This window comes from Gadus macrocephalus, chromosome 4 (genome assembly GCF_031168955.1).
Source record: "Gadus macrocephalus chromosome 4, ASM3116895v1".
NCBI classification, from domain to species: Eukaryota; Metazoa; Chordata; class Actinopteri; order Gadiformes; family Gadidae; genus Gadus; species Gadus macrocephalus.
In genome coordinates this window covers 32001537-32026277 of record NC_082385.1, presented here as the reverse complement: position 1 = coordinate 32026277, position 24741 = coordinate 32001537, and the positions used below count along the sequence as shown (strand labels likewise).

The window sequence follows — 24741 nt, the reverse complement described above, 5'->3', positions numbered from 1 at the left end:
GTCTCTCTGCGTCTCCCCCTCCCTCTGTCTCTCTTCTTGTCTCTCTCTCCCTCGGTCTCTCTCTCTTCATGTCTCTCTCCCCGTCTCTCTCTCTTCAAGTCTGTCTCTCTGCGTCTCCCCCTCCCTCGGTCCCTCTCTCTTCTTGTCTCTCTCTTCATGTCTCTCCCCGTCTCTCTCTCTTCATGCCTGTCTCTCTCCCTCGCTCTCTCTCTCCTTGTCTCTCTCTCTCCCTCGGTCTCTCTCTCTCTCCTTGTCTCTCTCTCTCCCTCGGTCTCTCTCTTCATGTCTCTCTCTCCCCGTCTCTCTCTCCAGAAGAGATACCGTGCCGCCAAGGAGGCGTATGAGGGCCTCCTGCAGGCGGAGGACCTCCCCCCACAGGTGAAGGCCACCACACTGCAGCAGCTAGGTAAGACTCACTCACTCACTCACTCACTCACTCACTCACTCACTCACTCACTCACGCCCACACGAGCACCCGGTCGATCAACCTCGCACACATGCCCTCTCGCACACTTACAGTTGTTGTCGCTCTCGCGCGTTGTTCTTTTCCACTCGCGTTCTCTCCTTCATTCCCATTCTGTCGTTCATTCACATCCAGACATCCAGACATCCAGACAGACAGACAGACAGACAGACAGACACACAGGGTTTCCCCATTCGCCAGGGACCAGCCTGGAGGGGGGGGGGTCAATCAGCCCCCGACTGAGTAAACGTCTGTGGCGTGCGCCGGCGCTCTGAGCCCCGTTGACCTCGGTACCTCGACCCCCACATCACAGACATGACCCCGTGTCAACCCGGTCTGAACCCGAGCCCGGTTCACGGTTCGAACCCCATCTGGGATCGCGTGTCTGCCCGCCGGCGCACACGCGGACACGCGCTGAACCGGTGTTTACGACGGACGCACACACCCACGCGTGGCGGTCGACCCCGGGTTGTGTGTCGAAGCGGGGAAAGGGGCACAGATGTTTTCCTTGTTTGTTTTTTTTCTTCTTCTTTCCGCTAATCAGCGGGTTACCGCCGAATCCTTCCCCAACTGCCACAGGCGATCCCTGTCTGGTGTTTGTTGTGTAGGCGGAACGTACTCTGGCTGTGCTCCCTCGAGGCCTGTAGCTTTCTCTGTAGCTAACTACTTAGTTGTGTAGCTTACTGTTCAGTTGTGTAGATTACTGTTCAGTTGTGTAGCTTACTGTTCAGTTGTGTAGCTTACTGTTCAGTTGTGTAGATTACTGTTCAGTTGTGTAGCTTACTGTTCAGTTGTGTAGCTTACTATTCAGTTGTGTAGCTTACTATTCAGTTGTGTAGCTTACTGTTCAGTTGTGTAGCTTACTATTCAGTTGTGTAGCTTACTATTCAGTTGTGTAGCTTACTGTTCAGTTGTGTAGCTTACTGTTCAGTTGTGTAGCTTACTGTTCAGTTGTGTAGCTTACTGTTCAGTTGTGTAGCTTACTGTTCAGTTGTGTAGCTTACTGTTCAGTTGTGTAGCTTACTATTCAGTTGTGTAGCTTACTGTTCAGTTGTGTAGCTTACTGTTCAGTTGTGTAGCTTACTGTTCAGTTGTGTAGCTTACTGTTCAGTTGTGTAGCTTACTGTTCAGTTGTGTAGCTTACTGTTCAGTTGTGTAGCTTACTGTTCAGTTGTGTAGCTTACTGTTCAGTTGTGTAGCTTACTGTTCAGTTGTGTAGCTTACTGTTCAGTTGTGTAGCTTACTGTTCAGTTGTGTAGCTTACTGTTCAGTTGTGTAGCTTGCTATTTAGTCGTGCCACTTACTAGTTGGTTGGTTAGCTTAATATTTATCCGTTGAGCGGTTTCTCATCAAGCGCTCTTGATGGTCCGTACAGGTCAGTGGGGGTCACGGAGAGGGGTGTGGTCCCATAAAGGGGTCTGTGTTCTGTGTGATGACGTGTATGGTGTTTGTGTGTGTGTGTGTGTGTGTGTGTGTGTGTGTGTGTGTGTGCAGGCTGGATGCACCACACGGTGGAGCAGCTGGGGGAGCGAGCGGGTAAGGAGAGCTATGACATCCAGTGCCTGCAGAAGTCCCTGGAGGCCGACCCCAACTCTGGACAGTCCTGGTACTTCCTCGGCAGGTACGGACGCTGGTGTGGGGGCAACATAACAGAAACGCAATTCAAAAAAAAAAAATATATATATATATATTGAGTTGGAGTGGAGTATGAGATCTTTTTTTTTGTACAAAATATTTTTTTTTGTAAAAACTTAGAAAGCTTTAATTTTTTATTGATTTATTAGTTAAAGTTATGTTAACTACATAATCTCATATTGTGTGTGTGTGTGTGTGTGTGTGTGTGTGTGTGTGTGTGTGTGTGTGTGTGTGTGTGTGTGTGTGTGTGTTGGAATCATGGGATATTTTTATGAATTGGACTAAGCCAACAATTGAATGATTTCAAAGTGTTGTTTACTTTACCTTTCCGTGTTGGTGCTGTTTGAGGTTTCCCCTTTGATTTTGCTTGGCCCAAAACTCACTACGGCTTGGCTACAGACATTCATTGGCAGGTTAACAAATGCTATGCTACGATGCTGAAACGTGCGTGTGTGCGTGTGCGTGTGTCCAGGTGCTACTCTAGCATTGGCAAGGTGCAGGACGCGTTCATCTCCTACCGGCAGTCCATCGACAAATCAGAGGCCAGCGCCGACACCTGGTGCTCGATAGGGTAAGACTCGAACGCCTTCCTTCCATCTCCTCCGTCGCCATGGTAACCACAGGGTATGACTCCCAACGCCTTCCTTCCAACTCCTCCGTCGCCATGGTAACCACCGACCCAGTACCTGGTGAGCAAGGGCAGGCAGCTTCGAGGCAGGCCGGCAGTAGTGTGTCCCACACGGAGAGTGATTTGGAGGTCGTGACCCGGCCCAAAGCAAGTCTGAACGCTGTGATTGGCCCAGAGACAGACAGACGGACACAGATAGAGAGAGACAAAGAGAGACAGAGGCGGAGAAAGTGAGAGACGGAGAGGGAGAGATTTGTAATACAGGTTTAACCGCTGTTCTATCGCCAATTAAAACCTAAACCAGATTACCGCCATTGTTACCTTCTCTATCAGCTGCCCCACGTTGTAAACGAGCGAAACGTTTTGGGGTGGGTGTGAGATTACGTCGTTTTTAAACTAGTATGTTAGTTTGTAAATTATTTAGAAACTACATAATCTCATACCCGCTCTGCGTTCACGCCATGATTGTTCTCGATCAGGTGTCCCACAGGGTCCGTCGAAAACAAGCTTAAAGGTGACGCATATTTCACCACCGGGTGCGAGTGTGATCAGCCGTGACAAGCCGTTCTGAAAATCGGCCTCTTCTGACATCACAAGTGGGCGTGTCCGCCTAGATGTGTGACGGATAGATGAGCTACGATCCACTGGTGTAGGCTGGTATTTTCAGCCCATGGTACCCCTTCTATCAGGCGTCCCTCAGGGTCTGTGGTAACCTCCCCACCCCCCCCCCCCCTCCAGGGTCCTTTACCAGCAGCAGAACCAGCCCATGGACGCGCTGCAGGCCTACATCTGCGCGGTGCAGCTGGACCACAGCCACGCCGCGGCTTGGATGGACCTGGGCACGCTGTACGAGTCGTGCGGCCAGCCGCACGACGCCATCAAGTGCTACGTCAACGCGACGCGCAGCAAGGCCTGCACCAACGCCGCCGCCCTCACACACCGCATCAAGTGTCTGCAGGTGGGTCATGTGACTGGGAGGGGAGGAGGGTGGGGGGGGGGGGGGTGAGGGGGGTGAGGGTGCTGGGTCAGGGGCGAGGATGCTTGGTGATGGGTCGGTACCGTCGTAGCTACCTCCCGGGTCCCTGCTGGCATGTTCCATGTTTCCGGCGGCGGTCAGAGTTGAAGTCACTGATGCGATCTGTGACACGCGGTCATCGATTGCTCCGATTGCATCGATTGTCGGTCTTGGGCCGTCTGTCGCCCCCCGACGTCTAGGCAGAATGTGGTTCGCTACACCTCAGCTACGGCGGCTGTGTGCTATGTAGGGCATGGAGGGGCCTATGGCGGTCACGCCGCACTTTGCAGAAGTGTCATTTTGAGTTTGACGCGGCTGTGGGGGAGACGCAGACAGACGGGTCGCAGAAGACCTGTGTTTCACCAGAGGCGATGCTGTTTGGGTTTTTATTTCTATCGTTTTGGGTGTTTGGGTACTTGGGTACGTCTCAAACCATTTCCGTGTGTAGGAAGTCCAGAATTTGCCTTAAAGCTAGGTTAGCTAAAAATCAAACCGCTTAATGAGTACCCTATGGATTTCTGGATGGACGGTCTGTTATTTGACAAACTGACAAAAAACCCTAACCCCTAAAAAACCTAGCCTAGTCCCTACACACACGCAGCCAATCACAGGGCATCCTCCACCTCAACCCTCAGTCCTCATGCCTGTTGTCGGTCCACATGTATTCATGTGTGTAATAAAGCTACAACCCTGCATGCTAGCTTTATTCAAACTGGCCGACCGCCGTTTTACTTTTGCTATTCCCTTCTCATTCCCCCCCCCCCCCCCCGTGGTTTGATTTTAATCACACTACCGACGAGGTCAAAACAATCAGAATGTAAGGGGAACGACCACAAGTTAACAACGGCAACAACGCTACGTTTGATCTGTCGACCAAACGTAGCCGCTTTTTCTTACAACATTTCATAATTCATCTGCAACCGAAAAAAAAAAAAACCAACAACCCTGTGTTTCTTCCTCTTTTTGTTCTCATTTCTTCCTCCCTCCGTTGCGTTGGTGCGTTGGTTCCACGCGGGCTCTCCGCCGCCCCCTGTAGGAAGAGTTGTGTAACAGGAGCCCAGTCAGTAGGGCTGCGGGGGGCAGGGTAGAGCTCCCTCTAATTGAGGATGCCTGGAGCCTGCCTATCCCCGCTGAGCTAACCTCCCGACAGGAGGCGCTGCTCAATGCAGCGCTGCAGGTGAGACACCCCCACTACCCCCCCCCCCCCCCCCCCAAACCAGAGCTAGAGCGCCAACGACTCCTCCGCCACCCCCACCATCACCATCACCCCCACCATCACCATCGCTACCACTGCCACCGCTAACACTACTACCCTGTCTTCCTGGGGGGGGGTCATTTGAATCTGCGGTCTTTGGACGCACAAAACCGAAACGTGTGTGTGTGTGTGTGTGTGTGTGTGTGTGTGTGTGTGTGTGTGTGTGTGTGTGTGTGTGTGTGTGTGTGTGTGTGTGTGTGTGTGTGTGTGTGTGTGTGTGTGTGTGTGTGTGTGTGTGTGTTGGAGGGACGCGTTACACAGACACGAATGCCCACAATGCACTGCCATGATGGGGAGCACTCCCAACTCGTCCACACTAACCAACAGATGCTTTTGAAGGAGCCGGGAATATAGATGATACTAAAGTTAGAAACGGATGCCTGCACAACACAGCTCTGACGCTTGGTACTAGGTCCAGGGCTTTGTCGCCAAGACCTGAAACACTGGGTTTTCTTACTAGGGACCGACTTCCATAAGGCTATAAGGTCATGAAGCGTGACGGAAAGGAAACTTTGCTGTCTCCGAAGTCGAGTGTTGTCTATCGCTCTGCCAAGTCCATTTTCTGACCTGGCAATTTCCTCTTGCGTGTCTCCGGGGGCATCTGTTGTTGTGGTGCTGGAGCAGGAGTTCCAGGAGTGCTACCCATAATGCATCTGTTCCACACACACCAACACACTCTCACACAAACTCCCGCACACACACACACACACACGCGCGAGTAGGGCAACCTCATCCATCACGATCAGAAAAAGGTCCCGCCCTTCTCCTCAAACAACCAAACAAACTGTTTTTTATATCCGTTTGTGAATCCATTTTCTACCCTTGATCGGATTAGAAATAAAAACGTTTAAAGGAGAGGGGTTGGCCTGTGTTAAAAACAGTGTCACCTTTCTGTTTCGTTCATTGGCCTACAATCTCTTGTTTTGCGAGTCTTCGGCATTGACGTAGCTTTGACTTTGGCCTGACGTGATTGGAGAGGTTGCGTTGCTGTAGAGTCGTTTTCCGGGATGCTCATTGGCTCTATCGGCCCACCTCCCCTCTTTCTCTCTCCCCTTTTTCTCCCTCTCGATGTAGTTGACCTTAAATGTCCTGCAGTCACCCGTCAAAGCCTCAACGGCCCCCTCTAGTGGCCACACACAGACACACAGACACACAGACACACACACACACACACACACACACACACACACACACACACACACACACACACACACACACACACACACACACACACCGACCTAGAGGCCAGTAGTTTCATTCATGTAAGAGTGTGTATCTGTTTGTTGTTGTGTTCTCGTCATGGTATTTAGAAAGTGTGGAAAGTGTTTTAAGTAATTACAACTTTTCGAGATGCTATGACGATGCATATTTCTGTGGTGACCGTTGACGATGAAATGTACAATAATGCACCTGTGATCGGAGCGAGGTGTGTCGCCATTGGTCAGACGTGACATGACCGATATCGCCCCCCATTTACGGACCGATATCAAACGGCCGATGGGGAAACAGATGTATACCTCGAGGCGATGGAGTACTGTGTTTGGAGCACAAGTATTCACTGATGTTCTTCCTCTCTCTCCTTCTACCCGCCTCGCTTCGCTCTGCCGTTCATAAATGCTCCCATTGTTTATTTCACTCCCCTATCCTCTCTTTTTAACGCTATTCTCCCTTCATTCCTGCTTGCCTTTTTGGCTTCCTCTTAATTGGCGCCATCTTTGAACTCAACCGCTTTCCTGTGTTTATTTACCTCCACTCTTTCTCCTGTCGCGTCCAACTGTCCTTTCTTCTAACTGTTCTTCTTCCTACCTCTCTCTCCCCTTGCCTCCTCTTCCTCCTCCTCCTCTTCCTCCTCTGCCTTCTCCTCCCCTTCCTCCTCTGCCTTATCCTCCTCCTCCTCCTCCTCCTCTGTCACCTCTCTCCTCTTCCTCTTCCTCCTATTCTTTCTCGACCACTACCTCTCTTCTTTTGCGTCTCCTCCTCCTCCTCCTCCTCTGTCTCCTCTTCCTCCTATGCTGTCTCCTCCTCTTCCTCCTCCTCTGTCTCCTCTTCCTCCTATTCTGTCTCCTCCTCTACCTCTCTCCTCTTGCGTCACCACCTCCTCCTCCTCTGTCTCCTCCTCCTCCTACTCCTCCTCTGTCTCCTCTTCCGTCACCTCACTGCCCCCCGCTGCGTTCTCCTCTTGCTTGTGCCCCCCCCCCCCCCCCCCGCCACGCCACGCCCCCCCCCCCCCCCCGCCACGCCACGCCCTCCTCTCTGTCCCCAGGCCTCCAAGCCCCACCAGGGTCAGGAGGGGAGCTCGGGCCAGGCCCTGCCCCCCCACGTGGGCACCCTGGGGCAGCCCGACGACCAGTCCAGCCCCGCCAAGAGACGGAGGGCCTCCGGCCCCGGACAGGTCAGTCCACCGCCACGTCCTCGGGGGGGGGGGGGGGTTTGGGGGACAAGCTGGGATGTTTTTTCATATGGGGAACACACTACGCCTTCTTTGATTTAGGGGGAAAAATTTGGTTATTACTACGTCATTGTTGATTTTTTTGCTTTTAAACTAACCATTTGGTTTTTGAGATTAACCAGGTTTTGTTGTTTTTTGTTTGTGGAAAAACTAGGTCCTTTTTGTCTTGTTTTGGGTATGAACTAGATCCTTTTTGTTTAGTTTAGGGTATAAACTAGGTCCTTTCTGTCTTGTTTTGGGTATGAACTAGATCCTTTTTGTTTAGTTTAGGGTATAAACTAGGTCCTTTTTGTTTAGTTCAGGGTATAAACTAGGTTCATTTGTTTCTGGGAAGGACTAGGTCCTTTTTTGATGGGGGTTTTTGGTTTTGTTAGAGGGACAACCAACCTATTATTATTTTTGTCGGTCCGTCACTAACCGTGTCTCCTTGTTCCACGCGGTCCGCAGAGCGACACGTGGGTCAGTACCCAGGCACCGCAGCCCGTCCCCAACTGGTACCTCTCTCCGCAGAAACTACAGGTGGGGATACTGCGCCGAAACACCTTATCTACTAACCATCTAGAATGGAGAGAAAGAGAGCCTTGGGTTTACAGTGAACTAGATCTAGTAGAACGGTCGCTATAGCCTACACACGGTCTGATTTAACTAAATAGACACATCGCAAGACGACACTTAACGCAATCATATTTGGAAAACCAATCTTTGTTGAGGTTGTCCTCCATCCTCAAGCACTGTTCTCCCTCAAGACCGCAAATCGTTTGCAAAGCGCCACAATGCATAACGGGAGTAACCGCTCCTAGCCAATCAGGATCAAGCACCGGCACATTCCATATGTAACAACAACCTTAAGCCTAGCGGTTTGTACGGTCCAAGGGGCAACGTCTTGAGTCTTTGCGTCACGCACGACTCCAGACATTGCCCAATGAGCCCCAGTTGCTACTAGGTGTGGTAAAATCGTTGAAAAACTCCCCTGTGGGGGGGTCCTTTCTGTACGGCGGCCTGTGTGTGTGAGGTACCGTCGTGGTGTTCCAGCACAGCGTCGCACGCGGCAGGAGATACCCTCACAGGATATCTAGCGTGCTCCTTGTTTGATGCCGAAACACGAAACCGAAACACGAAACCGATAGATCAGGGCTGCTCGAGTATGCTTTTGAAGTTCTTGATGTTGACATCCAACGCGTGTTTTGAGACTCACTCCTCTTGTCGCTTTTCCTTTTTCCTCGCCTCCTCGCCTCCTAGCTCCTGGAGCAGTTGCGTAGCAACCGGGGCAGCCTAAAGCCCCTCCAGCAGCAGATGTTGGACCAGCTGGAGGGGCAGTTCACCATCATGCAGCAGCACCAGCAGCAGGTAACCCTCGGTCACTCACTCACTCACTCACTCACTCACTCACTCAGACCCGTACTCAGGAACTCACTCACTCACTCACTCAGACCCTCACTCCCTGACTCAGGTACTCAGGAACTCACTCAGTCACGCGGTCACTCACTCACTCACTCACACCCCTCACTCACACAGGGAAAATGTAAGTTTACATAATAAAGCAATGTGTAATTAACAAAGTAGAAATGCGTGTACAGTGAAAAGGGGATCTACTCAGGGAGGTGTCATCATATTCAATGAGGTATCAAATCATTTTGGCTCAATGTATAAACAATTATTGTGTTTCCTTTTGAGGGGATGTTGATCGGCTGAACAGCTGTCAAGTCTGTATGAAACATCAGTCACTCACTTCCTCTCTGTCTCTCTATCTCTCTCTCTGTCTCTCTCTTCTCCCCCCTTTCTCTCTTGTCTGTCCGTCCGTCCGTCTGTCTGTCTCTGTCTGTCTGTCTGTCTGTCTGTCTCTCTCTGTCTGTCTGTGTGTCTGTCTGTCTGTGTGACTGTCTCTCTCTGTCTCTGTCTCTCTGTCTCTCTGTCTCTCCCTCTCTGTCTCTCTCTCTCTCTCTCTCTCTCTGTCTCTCTGTCTCTCTGTCTCTCTGTCTCTCTGTCTCTCTGTCTCTCTGTCTCTCTCTCTCTCTCTCTCTCTCTCTCTCCCTCTCCGTCTCTCTCTGTCTGTCTGTCTGTCTGTCTGTCTCTCTGTCTCTGTCTCTGTCTGTCTCTCTGTGTCTCTGTCTCTGTCTGTCTGTCTGTCTGTCTGTCTGTCTGTCTGTCTGTCTGTCTGTCTGTCTGTGTCTCTCTCTCTCTCTCTCTCTCTCTCTCTCTCTCTCTCTCTCTCTCTCTCTCTCTCTCTCTCTCTCTCTCTCCCCCTCCCAGATGAGGCAGAAGGCCGCCCTCGCCGGCCCCCCCCGCCCCTCCCTCCTCAACGGGCCCACCGCCCACGCCCTCCCCTCCCCCCACCCCAGCCTGCACCCCTCCCGGCCCCCCCACCTCGGACCCCCCCACCGGCACCCCGCCCCCCCCCTCCCCCTGGCCAACGGGCCCCCGGGACACCTGGACCCGCTCTCCATGGGCCACACCACCCCCACCCCCACCCCCACCTCCAGTAGTAACCATCACCCGGCGACCGGCCCCAACGGAGACGTGCCTTACCAGCCGCCGGGGGGCAGCGGCGACCCCCCCCTGCTACCTCACACCTGCACGAGCAGCCGGGCCCCGCTGCTCCAGCCCTCCCCCTCCTCCCCCCCGCAGGTGAGGCCAGCCGCGCTCTGATTGGCCGGTTCGGAGAGGAAGCGGTGACGCTCGCGCGAACGACACACACCGCTGATAGAGACCCTCCTTGAGATATGTGAAAGGATAACGCTGTGTGTGTGTGTGTGTGTGTGTGTGTGTGTGTGTGTGTGTGTGTGTGTGTGTGTGTGTGTGTGTGTGTGTGTGTGTGTGTGTGTGTGTGTGTGTGTGTGTGTGTGTGTGCACTGCTCAGAGGACCACTACTGCCACGTGCACGTGCATGTGTTTGCGTTTGTACGTGCACAACCGCGCTGAACCTCCCGGTCTGGAACCGATGCCGTATTAGCTCATCTTACGCTGACAAAACGTGCGCACACATTCATGACCACATATTGCTCCACATCTGAAAGCACACACCTACCTACACACATACTTTAGTATTATCACTTCGAACGGACGCACACACACTAGACAAAGACATAGACACACAGACAAAGGGACGGACACACACACACACACACACACACACACACACACACACTCAAAAATACACACACACACACACTCAAAAATACACACACACACTCAAAAATACACACACACACTCAGAAGTGCATACCTATACTCCAAACAGTTTGAAGGATAAAAGGTGTGTGTGGTTTTGTATCTAAGCCCCCCCCCTCTTCCCCCCAGGGGCTTCAGAAGGGGTCCGCGCCGCACGCCGGGGGGTCCAACGGAGACCTTGGCCCCCCCCCACCCCAAGACGGCCGACGCCTCCCCCGTCTCCCCCGCCGCCCCGCACAGCAAGGCCGGACACCCGCCTCCCCCGTCGCCGCGGCGACAGGCCCAGAACCACCAACACCACCACGGCCCCCGCCCTCCCCTCTCCCCCGGCTCCCCCCCGCTCCTCCCCCTCCCCCTCCCCCTCCTCCTCCTCCTCCTCCGCCGCTACCTCGGGCGGAGCCAACGACCCCCCTACCAAAGACAGCTCCGCCTCCGTCTCCCTGGGCAACGGGGGCACGGAGCGCCTCCAGGCCCCGCCTCTTCCGCCCCCTCCCTCGACGACGCCCGGCAACGGCAGCCATAACAACGCCGCCGCCGCGGCCAATCACGCGCGGCCGGGGGAGGGGAGCCTCACCGCAGACAATCCCCGGCTGTCGGCTCTGCTGTCCGGGGCCGTCGGGGGCGGGGGGAAGGCCCCCGCCCCCGAGGGCCCCCCCCAGGCAGCGCCCCTCCCCCCCCCCACCTCGACGGCCTCCTCCCCCGCCTCTGCGCTCTCCACCGCCACGCCCTCCCCCAAGTCCTCGGAACAACAACAACAACAACAACAACAACCGCAACAGCAACACGCGGGCACGCACAGCCCCGCCACCGCCACGTCGACTGGCTCCGCCCCATCGACTGGCTCCGCCCCCTCTGTCGCCGCGACGTCGTCGTCGTCGTCGTCGTCCACGCCGACCGCCGCCGTCGTCAACGGCAACGGCAAGGGGGCCATCTCCTCGGAGGACTCCCGGAGCCCGCTGAAGGCGGAGCCGCCGGCACCGGGCGGGGCCACGGCGGCCGCCGGCTCGAAGGCCACGCCCCCTCACGCACAGGGCTCCGCCTCCTCCTCCTCTTCGTCCTCCTCCTCCATATCCATCTACCCCAGCTCCGGGGACGTCCTGAAGGCCTGCAGGTGAGACCCCTGAACCAGTGCGGTGTGTGTGTGTGTGGGTGTGGGTGTGTGTGTGTGTGTGTGTGTGTCATGGGTGTGTGTGTGTGTGTGTGTCATGGGTGTTGTGTAGTAGAAGATGGTTATAAAGGTGGACTTTATCGTTACAGCAGCAATTCACAATGATAGCAATGAACACGCATAGCTTCCAAAAACACACAGTGAGGGAGGTGGAAAAGGCCGAACACAGCAATGCAAAATATATTGAACAGACGGTCAATGAATGTTTGAGTATGTGAATTGGGATGCGGTGTTTTGGGTGGCTGTCGCACGTGTGTGCGTTCGTCTGTTAAACACATTTGATTGACTCCAGGGGTTGTGTTTGCGTTGTCGAGGAAAGACGTGCTGGATGGTTGTATGTGATTGTTGACGTTGTTAATAAGGAAATTTGTAGCGCTTTGATCCGGATCTGTTAGAAGGCAGAGTTGAGAGTTGTCACGTTATTATAAATTGATGCACAACTATTGGACCATACTGACCAATAAGAATCGGTTATTTAACGCAGCATAAACCATAACAATATTAGGCCGGTGGGTTGGGGTGTTTGACCCTCCACTGAGATGCTACCGTGGGTTTTAATCAGCGCGAAGCCTGAGGTGTATTTTTTGCAGACAGGATCATATAGAATGAGATATTAACGTGGAAATGTATCCAAATTTGCAAATGTTTGATCAGGAATTTAACTGTTTTGCAGAGCATGTTTTGCAAAGCAAATGTTCCGATCCTAGACTAATCTGCATTCTTTGTGTGCGTGTACCCCTTAAGGCAGAGTTACCCTTAAACTAACCGGCAGAAAGCCAGTCATTCATTCCCTTAAGCGGTGAAACTAAAGGTTTTGTTAAACTCGTATTGAACTCGTGAAATTTTAGCCTGATTCCCCCCCCAGAAATCTACTATTTATGTTTGCCATCTTTCCTTTCCAGGCTGCATAGAAAAAACATTATTGTTTGATTAATTAATATCAATGTATTGAAAAAAAAAAAACAGAAGTCTTTAGTGTTTGTGCATGGTTTCTTTTGAAGACACCGCCCCCTAGTGGCGCTGTGGCACAACGGCAGCGTGTGTCCGAGCCCATTATGTAATAGTAAACAAGACCTAGAGCCTGGTTGGCTGTCCTGTTGCCATGCAGACCGTAGCTGTCTCAGAACAAGCCTTTCGGTGGATTCCTTCTTTCCCGAACCATTTCGAAGATCAATGGCCCTCGCTTCATTCAGAGAGATGAATGATGTAATTCGTGGAAATTGTTATCCGACGTTTTTGGTGCCATGTCTGTTTGACTGTTTGGTCAGCTAGTGTGCTAACCACGTAGCATTAGGCCTTATAGGGACTCAAATACAATATTTACCGCCCCATGTGTTATGCTCCATAAAGGCATGAAATGTGTGTATATGATATTAGTGTACGTGAAAATATATGCAGGAGTAGTATCGAGAAGCAGTCATTGGTCTGTTTCAAGTTTAAAGTTTCACAAGAAGCGTTATTTTTTTTTTAAACTCGACTGTTTATCTTCTAATGGATTGCTGCAATGCGCCTGAGAGATGAAACATGTTTCTGAGAGAAACTCAGAAACGCGTTCTTTGTTCCTCTCAAGGTGAGATCCCTGTGGCGCCATTTTAGAATCGAAAACCCCTCGTTTTAGTCTGCTTTCCTGATGCCCAAAAGCTTGCCAGAACTCTGAAGGAATCTCTGGCATTTGTTTTAGTTCTAGCATTCTGTAACATGGTTTTCATCGATTAGGTTATATCTCATACCCGGGATACTAAATGTGAAAAATAGCAATGTATTTTATGACTGTTTCCTCATTTTCTTTTTACTCAAACAACTTACAATTATACTAGGATACAGTGGTACAACTCTGATGTAGATACTATCTCTTCATGCCTTTTACATTTACATTCAGGGCATTTAGCAGACGCTTTTATCCGAAGCAACTTACGATAAGTACAGACAGACAGTAAAATACATCTCTGTCGGTACTCGGTACAGTAAGGATGTTCATAGGACCAAGTGCCGAGCGCTAACCATCGCTACGGTAACCCATTCCCCGTACACAACAAAGACAGCTAGCATAAGACGCTACGCAATGCTAAGTCGTGACCGCATCACATGCCCTGGGAGCGAGGGGCGGGTCTTCAAACCCTTCCTTCGTTCTCATTGGTCCGTCCCTCTGCGCAGGAACCTGGGGAAGAACGGGCTGTCCAATAGCAGCATCCTCCTGGACAAGTGTCCCCCGCCTCGCCTGCCCCCGCCGCCCACCCCGGCCCTGCCCAAGGAGAGGCTGAACCCCCCCACGCCCAGCATATACGTAAGTACCCCCCTCCATCCAGAGAGCTCAGGAGAGATAAGAGCTAATTAGCAGAGCTGATTTTAATCCAGTTTGATTCTTTCTCGCTGTATGGCTTTCCCTTGTTAAGCACTTTGGATTTCAGTTCTCCAAGAAAAATTGTTGAACTAAATATTTGAACATAAGATCTGTGTGTCTCTCTCTCTCTGTCTCTTTCTGTCTGTCTCCCTCTCTGTCTGTCTGTCTGTCTGTCTGTCTCACACTCTGGCTCTCTCTCTGTCCGTCTGTCTGTCTCACACTCTCTGTCTCTGTCTCTCTCTCTGCCCGTTTGTCTATCTCACACTCTCTCTCTCTGTCTCTCTCTCTCTCTCTTTCTGTCTGTCTCCCTCTCTGTCTGTCTGTCCGTCTGTCTGTCTCACACTCTCCGTCTCTGTCTCTCTCTCTCTCTGTCTGTCTCTGTCTCTCTCTGTCTCTCTCTCTGGGTCCCCTCCTCTTCGTCCTTCAGCTGGAGAACAAGAGGGACGCCTTCTTCCCACCTCTTCATCAGTTCTGCACCAACCCCTCCAACCCCGTCACCGTCATCAGGGGTCTGGCCGGGGCCCTCAAGCTGGGTACGTGGGAGCCACACGACACCCCTTATGGTCACTAGGGTGGCTCACTATCCAGTGGACTCAGACACGGGTCATTAAGGAATCGGTGGCTGGTCAGGGGACGTCTGGCTCAAGGACACCGACGGGTTATCATGTTTTTGAGGTCCCGTGACGTGCCGCCAGGTGCGGTGCGATTAGCCGCTACGAGCCGTTTTGGATCGCTGCCCCTTATGACATCACAGGTGGGCGTGTCCACCTAGATGTGTGACCACACCTGGTGGCACGTCATGAACGTGTTTTTTTGACGATGAGATGAGACTTTATTTACTGTCTTACCCTTTTATCGCCTCCTCCTCCCATCGCTCCTCACACCCACTCATACCCCCCCCCCACCTCCTCCACCCTTCTCTCTCCCCCTCCCCTCTCCTCCCTCCCTCTCCTCCCTTCCTCCACTGTCCCTCTCCTCCCCCTCCTCCTCCCCCATCTCCTCCTCCTCCTTCCCCACCTCTCCCAACCTTCCCTCTCCCCTCCCCTCTCCTCTCCTCCCTCCATCCACCTTCCCTCTCCTCCTCCCTTCCTCCACTGTCCCTCTCCTCCTCCCCCCCCACCTCCTCCTCCTCTCCCCCACCTCCTCCTCCTCTCCCCCCTCTCCTCCTCCCTCCCTCCTCCTCTCCCCCCTCTCCTCCTCCCTCCCTCCTCCTCTCCCCCCCCACCTCCTCCTCCCTCCCTCCTCCTCTCCCCCTCTCCTCTCCTCTCTCCCCCCTCTCCTCCTCCCTCCCTCCCTCCTCCTCTCCCCCCTCCTCTCCTCCCTCCCTCCCCTCTCCTCCCTCCATCCACCTTCCCTCTCCTCCTCCCTTCCTCCACTGTCCCTCTCCTCCTCCCCCCCCCCCCCCTCCCTCCTCCTCCCTCCCTCCTCCTCTCCCCCCTCCTCTCCCCCCTCCTCTCCCCCAGACCTGGGCCTGTTCTCCACCAAGACGCTGGTGGAGGCCAACCCCGACCACCTGGTGGAGGTGCGCACCCAGCTGTCCCAGCCCGCCGACGAGAACTGGGACGCCAGCGGCAGCAGGAAGATGTGGCGCTGCGAGAGCACGCGCGCCCACACCACCATCGCCAAGTTCGCCCAGTACCAGGCCTCCTCCTTCCAGGAGTCCCTCCGGGTGGGTCCCCGGGGCCAATCAGAGGCCTCTACCGGCTGGTCAGCAGCCAATCGGGAGGCAGGGAGGGAGGGAGGGAGGTCTTCCTCGAAGGAGACGTGTTGAATCTGCGTTTACTGAATGATTACTTAATGAATCAGGAATCAACCCTTTTTCTTATTTCAATTAGCCATTCATTCATTTAAAACACACCCGTTTTTTAAGGCAATTTATTTATATCATAACGAAAAATGATATTAATAAACTACTACATACATTTCTATATTTTTCCAAGGGTCTTTAATTTTTTATCGTCGTTAAGCCTGCAAAAGGGTATCACAATGTGACTGCGTTGACACGAAGGCATATCGTATATCCGACAAGAAAGATGTTAAAGAGGTCCAACTTTCTTTAATGGCCGCTCTCTGCTTTCCCCGCAGGAGGAGAACGAGAAGAAGGCGTTGAAGGAACCCATGGACACGGAACCGCCCTCGGCAGAGAAGTACGCTACATCTTCAGTACCATTATGACGCTAACGTCTAGCATCTTAGCCATTATCTCGCTCGTCTGCTATAACTGTGGAGCTCCTTGCTAGTCTTGTCAGCTAGCATCTTAGCCTGTATTTCGCTCGTCTGTAAGCTAGTGTCTTAGCGTGTACCTCGCTAGGCTGTTAGCTATCAACCTAGCTGTTATCTCGCTAGTCTGTTGGCTCTTTCCTCACCGGTAGGTTAGCTAGCATCTGAACTGGTTCCCACCGATGAACTGAAACTACAAGAGCCTAACTGGCGCTCTGTTTCCGGTTTGTGTTTGTAGCGTGGCCCGCAAGAGAAGGGGCCCCCTGAAGCACATCAAGTTCGGGACCAACATCGATGTGTCGGATGAACGGAAGTGAGTCAGACAACCTGCATTCAGTAATCAGGTAGAAAAAAGATGGATCTTAATTGGGTAGGACCGCACTAAACGTCCTGTTGTCTTCCCCCACCTTCTGCCACTACTCTCCTCCTCCTCTCTCCTCCCCCCTCCCTCCTCCTCTTCCTCCTCCTCTCCCTCTCTCCTCCTCCTCTTCTCTCACTCCCCCCTCCCTCCTCCTCCTCTCCCCACTCATCTCCTCTTCCTCTCCTCACTCCCCCTCTCTCCTCCTCCTCCTCCTCCCCCCCTCTCTCCTCTCTCCTCTTCCTCGTCCTCCTCCTCCTCTTCTCTCTACCCTCCTCCTCTTCTCTCTACTCTCCTCCTCTTCCTCCCCCCCCTCCTCCCCCTCCCCCTCCCCCCCTCTCTCCTCCTCCCACCCCCCCCCCCCCCCCCCAGGTGGAAGCAGCAGCTGCAGGAGCTCAGCAAGCTGCCGGCCTTCGCCCGCGTGGTTTCCGCCGGCAACCTGCTGAGTCACGTCGGCCACGCCATCCTGGGCATGAACACCGTGCAGCTCTACATGAAGGTCCCCGGCAGCAGGATACCAGGTACGAAGCCCTCATAGGCCCCCGCTCTCACTGCTCCCGCCCTCCCCCTGCGATTGACAGGCGAGACGGGCTCCCCGAGCCAATCGGCGACGAATGCACCGATTGGTCCGATAATCTAAACAGGCGAATCAGAGAGAGAGGCAGAGAACAGAACTGGTGATCTCACACAGCGATTCACTCACTGACAGTCGACGCTCAAAGTGTAGCTCTTAAATCGTACAGGAAGCACCTTTTTATGTTACATATACAAAGAAACAGCTGTGTGTGTGTGTGTGTGTGTGTGTGTGTGTGTGTGTGTGTGTGTGTGTGTGTGTGTGTGTGTGTGTGTGTGTGTGTGTGTGTGTGTGTGTGTGTGTGTGTGTGTGTGTGTGTGTGTCCGTCCTCTCCCCAGGCCACCAGGAGCACAACAACTTCTGCTCGGTGAACATCAACATCGGGCCGGGGGACTGTGAGTGGTTCGCCGTGCCGGAGCCCTACTGGGGCGTGATGAGCTCCTTCTGTGAGAAGTAAGCACACGCACCCCTCCCTGACTCTCCTCTCTCCTCTCTCCTCCCTGACCCTCCTCTCTCCTCTCTCCTCTCTCCTCTCCCCTCCCTGACCCTCCTCTCTCCTCTCCCCTCCCTGACCCTCCTCTCTCCTCTCTCCTCCCTTCTCCTCCTCTCTCCTCCCTTCTCCTCTCTCCTCTCTCCTCCCTGACCCTCCTCTCTCCTCTCTCCTCCCTTCTCCTCCTCTCTCCTCCCTGACCCTCCTCTCTCCTCCCTGACCCTCCTCTCTCCTCCTTCCTCCTCCTTCCTCCTCTCTCCTCCTCTCTCCTCCTCTCTCCTCCCTGTTCCTCCTCTCTCCTCCTTCCTCCTCTCTCCTCCTTCCTCCTCCTTCCTCCTCTCTCCTCCTTCCTCCTCTCTCCTCCTTCCTCCTCCCTCCTCCTCCTTCCTCCTCTCTCCTCTCTCCTCCCTGTTCCTCCTCTCTCCTCCTTCCTCCTCTCTCCTCCCTGTTCCTCCTCCCTCCTCTCTCCTCCTTCCTCCTCTCTCCTCCTCTCTCCTCCTCTCTCCTCCCTGTTCCTCCTCCCTCCTCTCTCCTCCTCTCTCCTCCTTCCTCCTCTCTCCTCCTCTCCTCCCTGCTGCTCCTCTCTCCTCCCTGCTCCTCCTCCCTCCTCTCTCCTCCTCTCTCCTCCCTCCTCTCTCCTCCTCTCTCCTCTCTCCTCCTTCCTCCTCTCTCCTCCTCTCTCCTCCCTGTTCCTCCTCCCTCCTCTCTCCTCCTCTCTCCTCCTTCCTCCTCTCTCCTCCTCTCCTCCCTGCTGCTCCTCTCTCCTCCCTGCTCCTCCTCCCTCCTCTCTCCTCCCTGTTCCTCCTCCCTCCTCTCTCCTCCTCTCCTCCCTGCTGCTCCTCTCTCCTCCCTGCTCCTCCTCCCTCCTCTCTCCTCCTCTCTCCTCCCTGTTCCTCCTCCCTCCTCCCTGCTCCTCCTCCCTCCTCTCTCCTCCTCTCTCCTCCTTCCTCCTCTCTCCTCCTCTCCTCCCTGCTGCTCCTCTCTCCTCCCTGCTCCTCCTCTCTCCTCTCTCCTCCTCTCTCCTCCCTGTTCCTCCTCCCTCCTCCCTGTTCCTCCTCCCTCCTCTCTCCTCCTCTCCTCCTCTCTCCTCCCTCCTCCCTTCTCCTCCTCTCTCCTCCCTCCTCCCTGCTCCTCCTCTCTCCTTCCTGCTCCATGAGTCCAGTCCGTTGATGCGCTGTGTTTATGGTTGTCAGTTGAAGAACAGGGCTGTTGATGAGAAAAATGGCAAAAATCGGTTTGGATTTGAGTGATTTCTGGTAGGGAGAGATGACGCAACGGTGTTTGAATAGTCTGCACGGCCTAAGATCTCTCCCCATTACCTCCCCCTTCTGCCTCCTCTCACTCCTCTCCCCCCTCTCCCTCCCACCACCTCTCTCTCTCCTGACTTATTTCTCTCTCCCCTCTCTCACCCCATCTTCTCTCCTTCCTCCCCTACTCTCCTCTCTCTCCCCCTCCCCCCTCTCTCCCCCTCCCCTCCCCCAGGAACAACATCAACTTCCTGATGGGCTCGTGGTGGCCCGACCTGGAGGACCTGTACGGGGCGGACGTGCCCGTGTACCGCTTCATCCAGCGGCCCGGAGACCTGGTGTGGCTGAACACCGGCACCGTGCACTGGGTGCAGGCCATCGGCTGGTGCAACAACATCGCCTGGAACGTGGGGCCCCTCACCGGTAAGGGCCTCCGGGTGGTGGTGGGAGGGGTGGGTGGTCTTTGGCGGTTGGTTGGCGGTTGGTTTGCGGTGGTTGGCGGTTGGTTTGCCGGATTTGTTTTCAGTTGGGTCAAATCAGTTTTGGGGTGAATTTCAGCTTATTTTATTTCTTTGGAGGAAATCGGATGAATTTCGGTTTATTTGCATTTTTTGGGGATGAGTTTGGGTGACATTTGCAGTTTGTGATTGGTCAAAGTCTTTATGGATGCGTGGAATTAGTTTCATAAAGTACCATCGATGGTGTTGATGCAGCCAATGACCACCTCTCTCTCTCTCTCTCTCTCTCTCTCCCTCTCCCTCTCCCTCTCCCTCTCCCTTCCTTCCTTCCTTCCTTCCTTCCTTCCCCCCCCCCCTGCCTGCCTGTCTCTGGTTCTACGTCCTGTCTGTCCGTCTCCAGCCCACCAGTACAAGCAGGCGGTGGAGCGCTACGAGTGGAACAAGCTGCAGAGCGTCAAGTCCATGGTACCCATGGTGCACCTCTCCTGGAACATGGCGCGCAACATCAAGGTGTCGGACCACAAGCTCTTCCAGATGATCAAGTGAGTCCCCCCCCCCCCCTCCCTCAACACGCTGGCCCTCAACCAGTGCCCGCGTGGGACTGGACCTCAGTGTGTGCTTTAGTCTCGGGGGGGGGGGGGGGGGGGGTGCCCAGGGTCTGTAGAAACACATACGGTCTGATTCCTCTTTCTGTTCAACTCCGTTCCCCGTCTTAGCGGTAACTTTATTATGATTGTGTGTTTTTTGGTCAAGGTTATATATTGTTTTCTCCGTCTAACTCTCTCCTGTCTCCCCTCTCTCTTTCTCCCTCCATTCCTCCCTCGCCCCTTTGTCTCCCTCCACCACGCTTTCCCCTCCCGTCCCTCCCTCTATCTCCCTCCCCTCGCTCACCCCCTGGTTTCTCCCTCTCTCCCTCCCTCCTGCCATCCCTCACCCCCTGGTTTCTCCCTCCTCCCTCGCTCACCCCCTGGTTTCTCCCTCCCTCCCTCCTCCCATCCCTCACCCCCTGGTTTCTCCCTCCTCCCATCCCTCACCCCCTGTTGTCTCCTCCCTCCCTCCTCCCATCCCTCCCTCACCCCCTGGTGTCTCCCTCTCTCCCTCCCTCCTCCCATCCCTCCCTCACCCCCTGGTTTCTCCCTCTCTCCCTCCCTCCTCCCATCCCTCCCTCACCCCCTGGTGTCTCCCTCTCTCCCTCCCTGGTTTCTCCCTCTCTCTCTCTCTCCCTCCCTCCCTGACCCCCTGTCGTCGTCGTCGTCCCCCCTCTCTCCTCCCCCTCCCTGACCCCCTGTCGTCTTCGTCCCTCCTCCCCCCCCTCCCTCCCTGACCCCCTGGTGTCCCCTCTCCCCCCCTCCAGGTACTGCCTCCTGCGGACGCTGAAGCAGTGCCAGCGGGTGAAGGAGTGCCTGGTGGCGGCGGGGAAGGAGACGCGGATGAGGCCCCGCGGCCGGGACGAGGCCGCCCACTACTGCACCATCTGTGAGGTGGGTGCCAGAGAGGCCCCTGGGAGATGGAGTTCTCCACGCCGCTCCGTCAATGGAGCCTTCGGCTGAGGGTTTACCAAGCTCCCTTGTTGCCGTGGCTACATGCTAACTCTTTTGTGTGTCTTTTTTTTTTTTCCTGTGTGTGTTTCTGTGTCTGCGTCTTTGTGTGCATGTTTCTGTGTGTGTGTGTCTCTCCCTCCCTCCCTCCCTCCCCCCCTCCCTCCCTCCCTCTCCCCCCCCCCCCCAGGTGGAGGTGTTCAACCTGCTGTTTGTGCGCAGCGAGCTGCAGAGCAGGAAGCAGTGCGTGGTCCACTGCCAGGACTGCGCCCGTAAGGGCAGCGCCACGCTGGACAGCTTCACCGTGCTGGAGCAGCACCGCGCCGAGGACCTCATGGCCGTCTACGACCAGTTCTCCCTGGTGAGTACCCCCCAGGAGCCCCCAGCAGGACCCTAGACCCCCCATCAGGACCCCAGACCCCCCATCAGGACCCCAGACCCCCCCATCAGGACCCCAGACCCCCCAGCAGGACCCCAGACCCCCCATCAGGACCCCAGACCCCCCCATCAGGACCCCAGACCCCCCAGCAGGACCCTAGACCCCCCATCAGGACCCCAGACCCCCCAGCAGGACCCCAGACCCCCCAGCAGGACCCCAGACCCCCCATCAGGACCCTAGACCCCTCCATCATGACCCTAGACCCCCCCATCATGACCCTAGACCCCCCCATCATGACCCCAGACCCCCCATCAGGACCCCAGACCCCCCATCAGGACCCCAGACCCCCCATCAGGACCCCAGACCCCCCATCAGGACCCCAGACCCCCCCATCAGGACCCTAGACCCCCCATCAGGACCCCAGACCCCCCATCATGACCCCAGACCCCCCATCAGGACCCCAGACCCCCCATCAGGACCCCAGACCCCCCAGCAGGACCCCAGACCCCCCATCAGGACCCCAGACCCCACCATCATGACCCTAGACCCCCCCCAGGACCCCCCATCATGACCCCAGACCCCCCATCATGACCCCAGACCCCCCCATGAGGACCCTAGACCCCCCCATCATGACCCTAGACCCCTCCATCATGACCCTAGACCCCTCCATCATGACCCCAGACCCCCCAGGACCTCACGGCGGTCTACGACCAGGTCTCCCTAGTAAGGACCCCCCCCCCCCGGGACCCCCTCGTGCAGTGAGACCTTTGAGTCGGGGTTAAGACCACCACGTCGGGGTAGCGGTTCACCGTCCGATCACGTCCTGAACCTCCTCCCCCCCCCCCCCCCGTCCTGAGGTTCACCTGAACCTCCTCACCCCCCCCCCGTCCTGAGGTTCACCTGAACCTCCTCACCCCCCCCCCGTCCTGAGGTTCACCTGAACCTCCTCACCCCCCCCCCGTCCTGAGGTTCACCTGAACCTCCTCACCCCCCCCCCCCGTCCTGAGGTTCACCTGAACCTCCTCACCCCCCCCCCGTCCTGAGGTTCACCTGAACCTCCTCACCCCCCCCCCCGTCCTGAGGTTCATCTGAACCTCCTCACCCCCCCCCGTCCTGAGGTTCACCTGAACCTCCTCACTCCCCTCCGTCCTGAGGTTCACCTGAACCTCCTCACCCCCCCCCGTCCTGAGGTTCACCTGAACCTCCTCACTCCCCTCCGTCCTGAGGTTCATCTGAACCTCCTCACCCCCCCCCCGTCCTGAGGTTCACCTGAACCTCCTCACCCCCCCCCCGTCCTGAGGTTCACCTGAACCTCCTCACCCCCCCCCCCCGTCCTGAGGTTCATCTGAACCTCCTCACCCCCCCCCGTCCTGAGGTTCACCTGAACCTCCTCACCCCCCGTCCCGTCCCGTCCTGAGGTTCATCTGAACCTCCTCACCCCCCCCCCCCGTCCTGAGGTTCGTCTGAACCGTTCAGCTCCCGACGTGAGACCTCGCACACCGGCCGCCGGCGACGATGTAACCGACGATGTCATGTTCCCGCTCTTTTCAGGCGCCGCCGCTCCACCCCTCGTCGTCGTCTTGACATCAGACCACGACCACCACTTAACGGCGCCGCCCCCCCGCCGCCCGCCCACGGCAGCGGGCGGAGTCTTTTGGAAAGAAAAGACGAAAAATAAACGGAGAAGAAAATACAAAAAAAAAAAAAAAAAAAAAGAGGAGACATTTAATTAAATTAAAAACGTACACGGACCATTTCTGATATTCAGGAAAAGCCAAGGCCGTTCCCCCCCTCCTCCCCTCCCTCGCCACCGCCACCCCCTGCCCCCCCCCGTCCGTCCGTCCGTCCGTCTCCGCCCGCCTGGTCTCCATGGCGACAGGTCAGAGCCCAAGTGTCTGTCTATGCAATGTGTCTCAAAGTGCTGGCTGCTGCCCTCCCATTGGCCGAGGGAGGGACAAGGGGGGGCCGGGGGTGAGGGGCGGGGCATTCTGTGCACTAAACGCCCCCCTCCCCCCTTCCCAACACAGGACTTTATAAATATAGTTTTCTTATTTTTATTTCTTCGTTTCACCCCCACCAACCCCCCCTGTTCTCTCCCTTCTCCCTCCCCCCACACCCCCCCCCCCCCCCTTAGTGACAATAGTTCCGCCCTGTTTTATCGGACAACTTTAACGAGACTTCGGGGTTGTGGCGGCGCCGGGGCTTCGACGGAGCAGTAGTTTGGATTGTGTGATTGCGACGTGTGTTTTTCTTTCTTTTTTGGGGTTATTTTTTTTTTTGTAGATAATTACCGCGAATGGCGACGCCATTTGTTAAAAACGACTACTGACGTGACTACCTTTTCTTCTTTTCTCTCGCTTTCTTCTCGTTTGTTAAATTTTCGGTTAACAGAATGAATCGTTGGCTTTATCCCCCTTTTTCTTTTTTGTTGGATTTCCCTCTCCATGAATTTTCTTGTTTCTTCCCGTTTTTCTAATGGCGTACTAGCCTAACTGGTCTTCATTTTCGATGGTAGATAGTGATTTTAAGACTTTGAAATCTACAAAAAAAAAGTAATGTGAAAAGCTTGGATGATGATTTTTTCGTTCCTATTTTTATTTCACAGCTTTTTACATTTAACATCTCCGTTCATTTTGAAACTTTCTTTTTCATTTTAGTTTAAAATAGGAATATTTTTAGAGGATAAAAATAACTAGCCAAGTCACAAAGAAAATGGGTTTGCACATAGACTTATGGAATAAAAGCTTAATTTGTGATTTTGTTTTTTCGTTAAAATTTCTAATCTCAATGTAAATTCACACTATTTATAAAATACATATTTATTGCTTGAAAGTATTTGTTGATGGAATGCTGTCCATTTTTTTCCAGAATACCTGCCATTAAATTTGAAGGAGAGCTGTCATTTGGACACGCCTCCGCGTACATTTTTCTATATATGAATAAACTGCTTAGCAAGCGTTGTACAGAAACGTTTAAAATCGTTTATTGTTTGAAGAATGTTTTATGGGTCAATAAACACAAAAGTTGTCAAATTAGCCATGGAAGTTTTGTGATTGTATCTTTAATGGATCTGCATGATAACACATTAACGCACGCACTCAACCAAAGTACATTAATTCATGCAACATAGGACTGATGCACAATACAGTAGCAGTAAGCAATATTTCCATGCAAAATCCGATCGGATTTTACCATTAAGTATTCCCCTTTCAGTCTTCAAACTGGTGTATAGTATTTAATTAACATTTGTGGTATGGCCATAAACTGATGTCAAAAATAGATAAGAGATAATTTATATGTATATCTATCTGTTTGAAAAATACACATTTTAACCACTTATGACATTAAGACAGAC

General features: G+C 54.3%; 1 protein-coding gene across 1 annotated transcript; it reads left to right on the top strand.

The window, feature by feature from the left end:
* Nucleotides 1-245: 245 nt before the first annotated feature.
* On the top strand, nt 246-24421 carry LOC132455500 (lysine-specific demethylase 6A-like). Its single transcript, XM_060049362.1, has 23 exons — nt 246-406; nt 1958-2084; nt 2571-2669; nt 3465-3684; nt 4778-4918; nt 7260-7388; nt 7893-7964; nt 8685-8792; nt 9696-10070; nt 10396-10405; nt 10722-11724; nt 13936-14065; nt 14550-14655; nt 15586-15791; nt 16208-16269; nt 16581-16655; nt 17073-17221; nt 17613-17727; nt 19247-19434; nt 19870-20011; nt 20824-20950; nt 21198-21368; nt 22938-24421. The coding sequence occupies exons 1-23, from the start codon at nt 283-285 to the stop codon at nt 22968-22970; spliced, it is 3912 nt and encodes a 1303-aa protein (XP_059905345.1). The 5' UTR covers nt 246-282; the 3' UTR covers nt 22971-24421.
* Nucleotides 24422-24741: the final 320 nt, after the last annotated feature.

Excerpts from the sequence above, each read along its gene's own strand:
- LOC132455500 (XM_060049362.1), top strand. The coding sequence starts at position 283 with ATGTCTCTCTCTCCCCGTCTCTCTCTCCAGAAGAGATACCGTGCCGCC. Across the intron at positions 14,066-14,549 it reads CCCCCACGCCCAGCATATAC|CTGGAGAACAAGAGGGACGC; the intron begins GTAAGTACCCCC and ends TTCGTCCTTCAG. Across the intron at positions 19,435-19,869 it reads GAACGTGGGGCCCCTCACCG|CCCACCAGTACAAGCAGGCG; the intron begins GTAAGGGCCTCC and ends GTCCGTCTCCAG.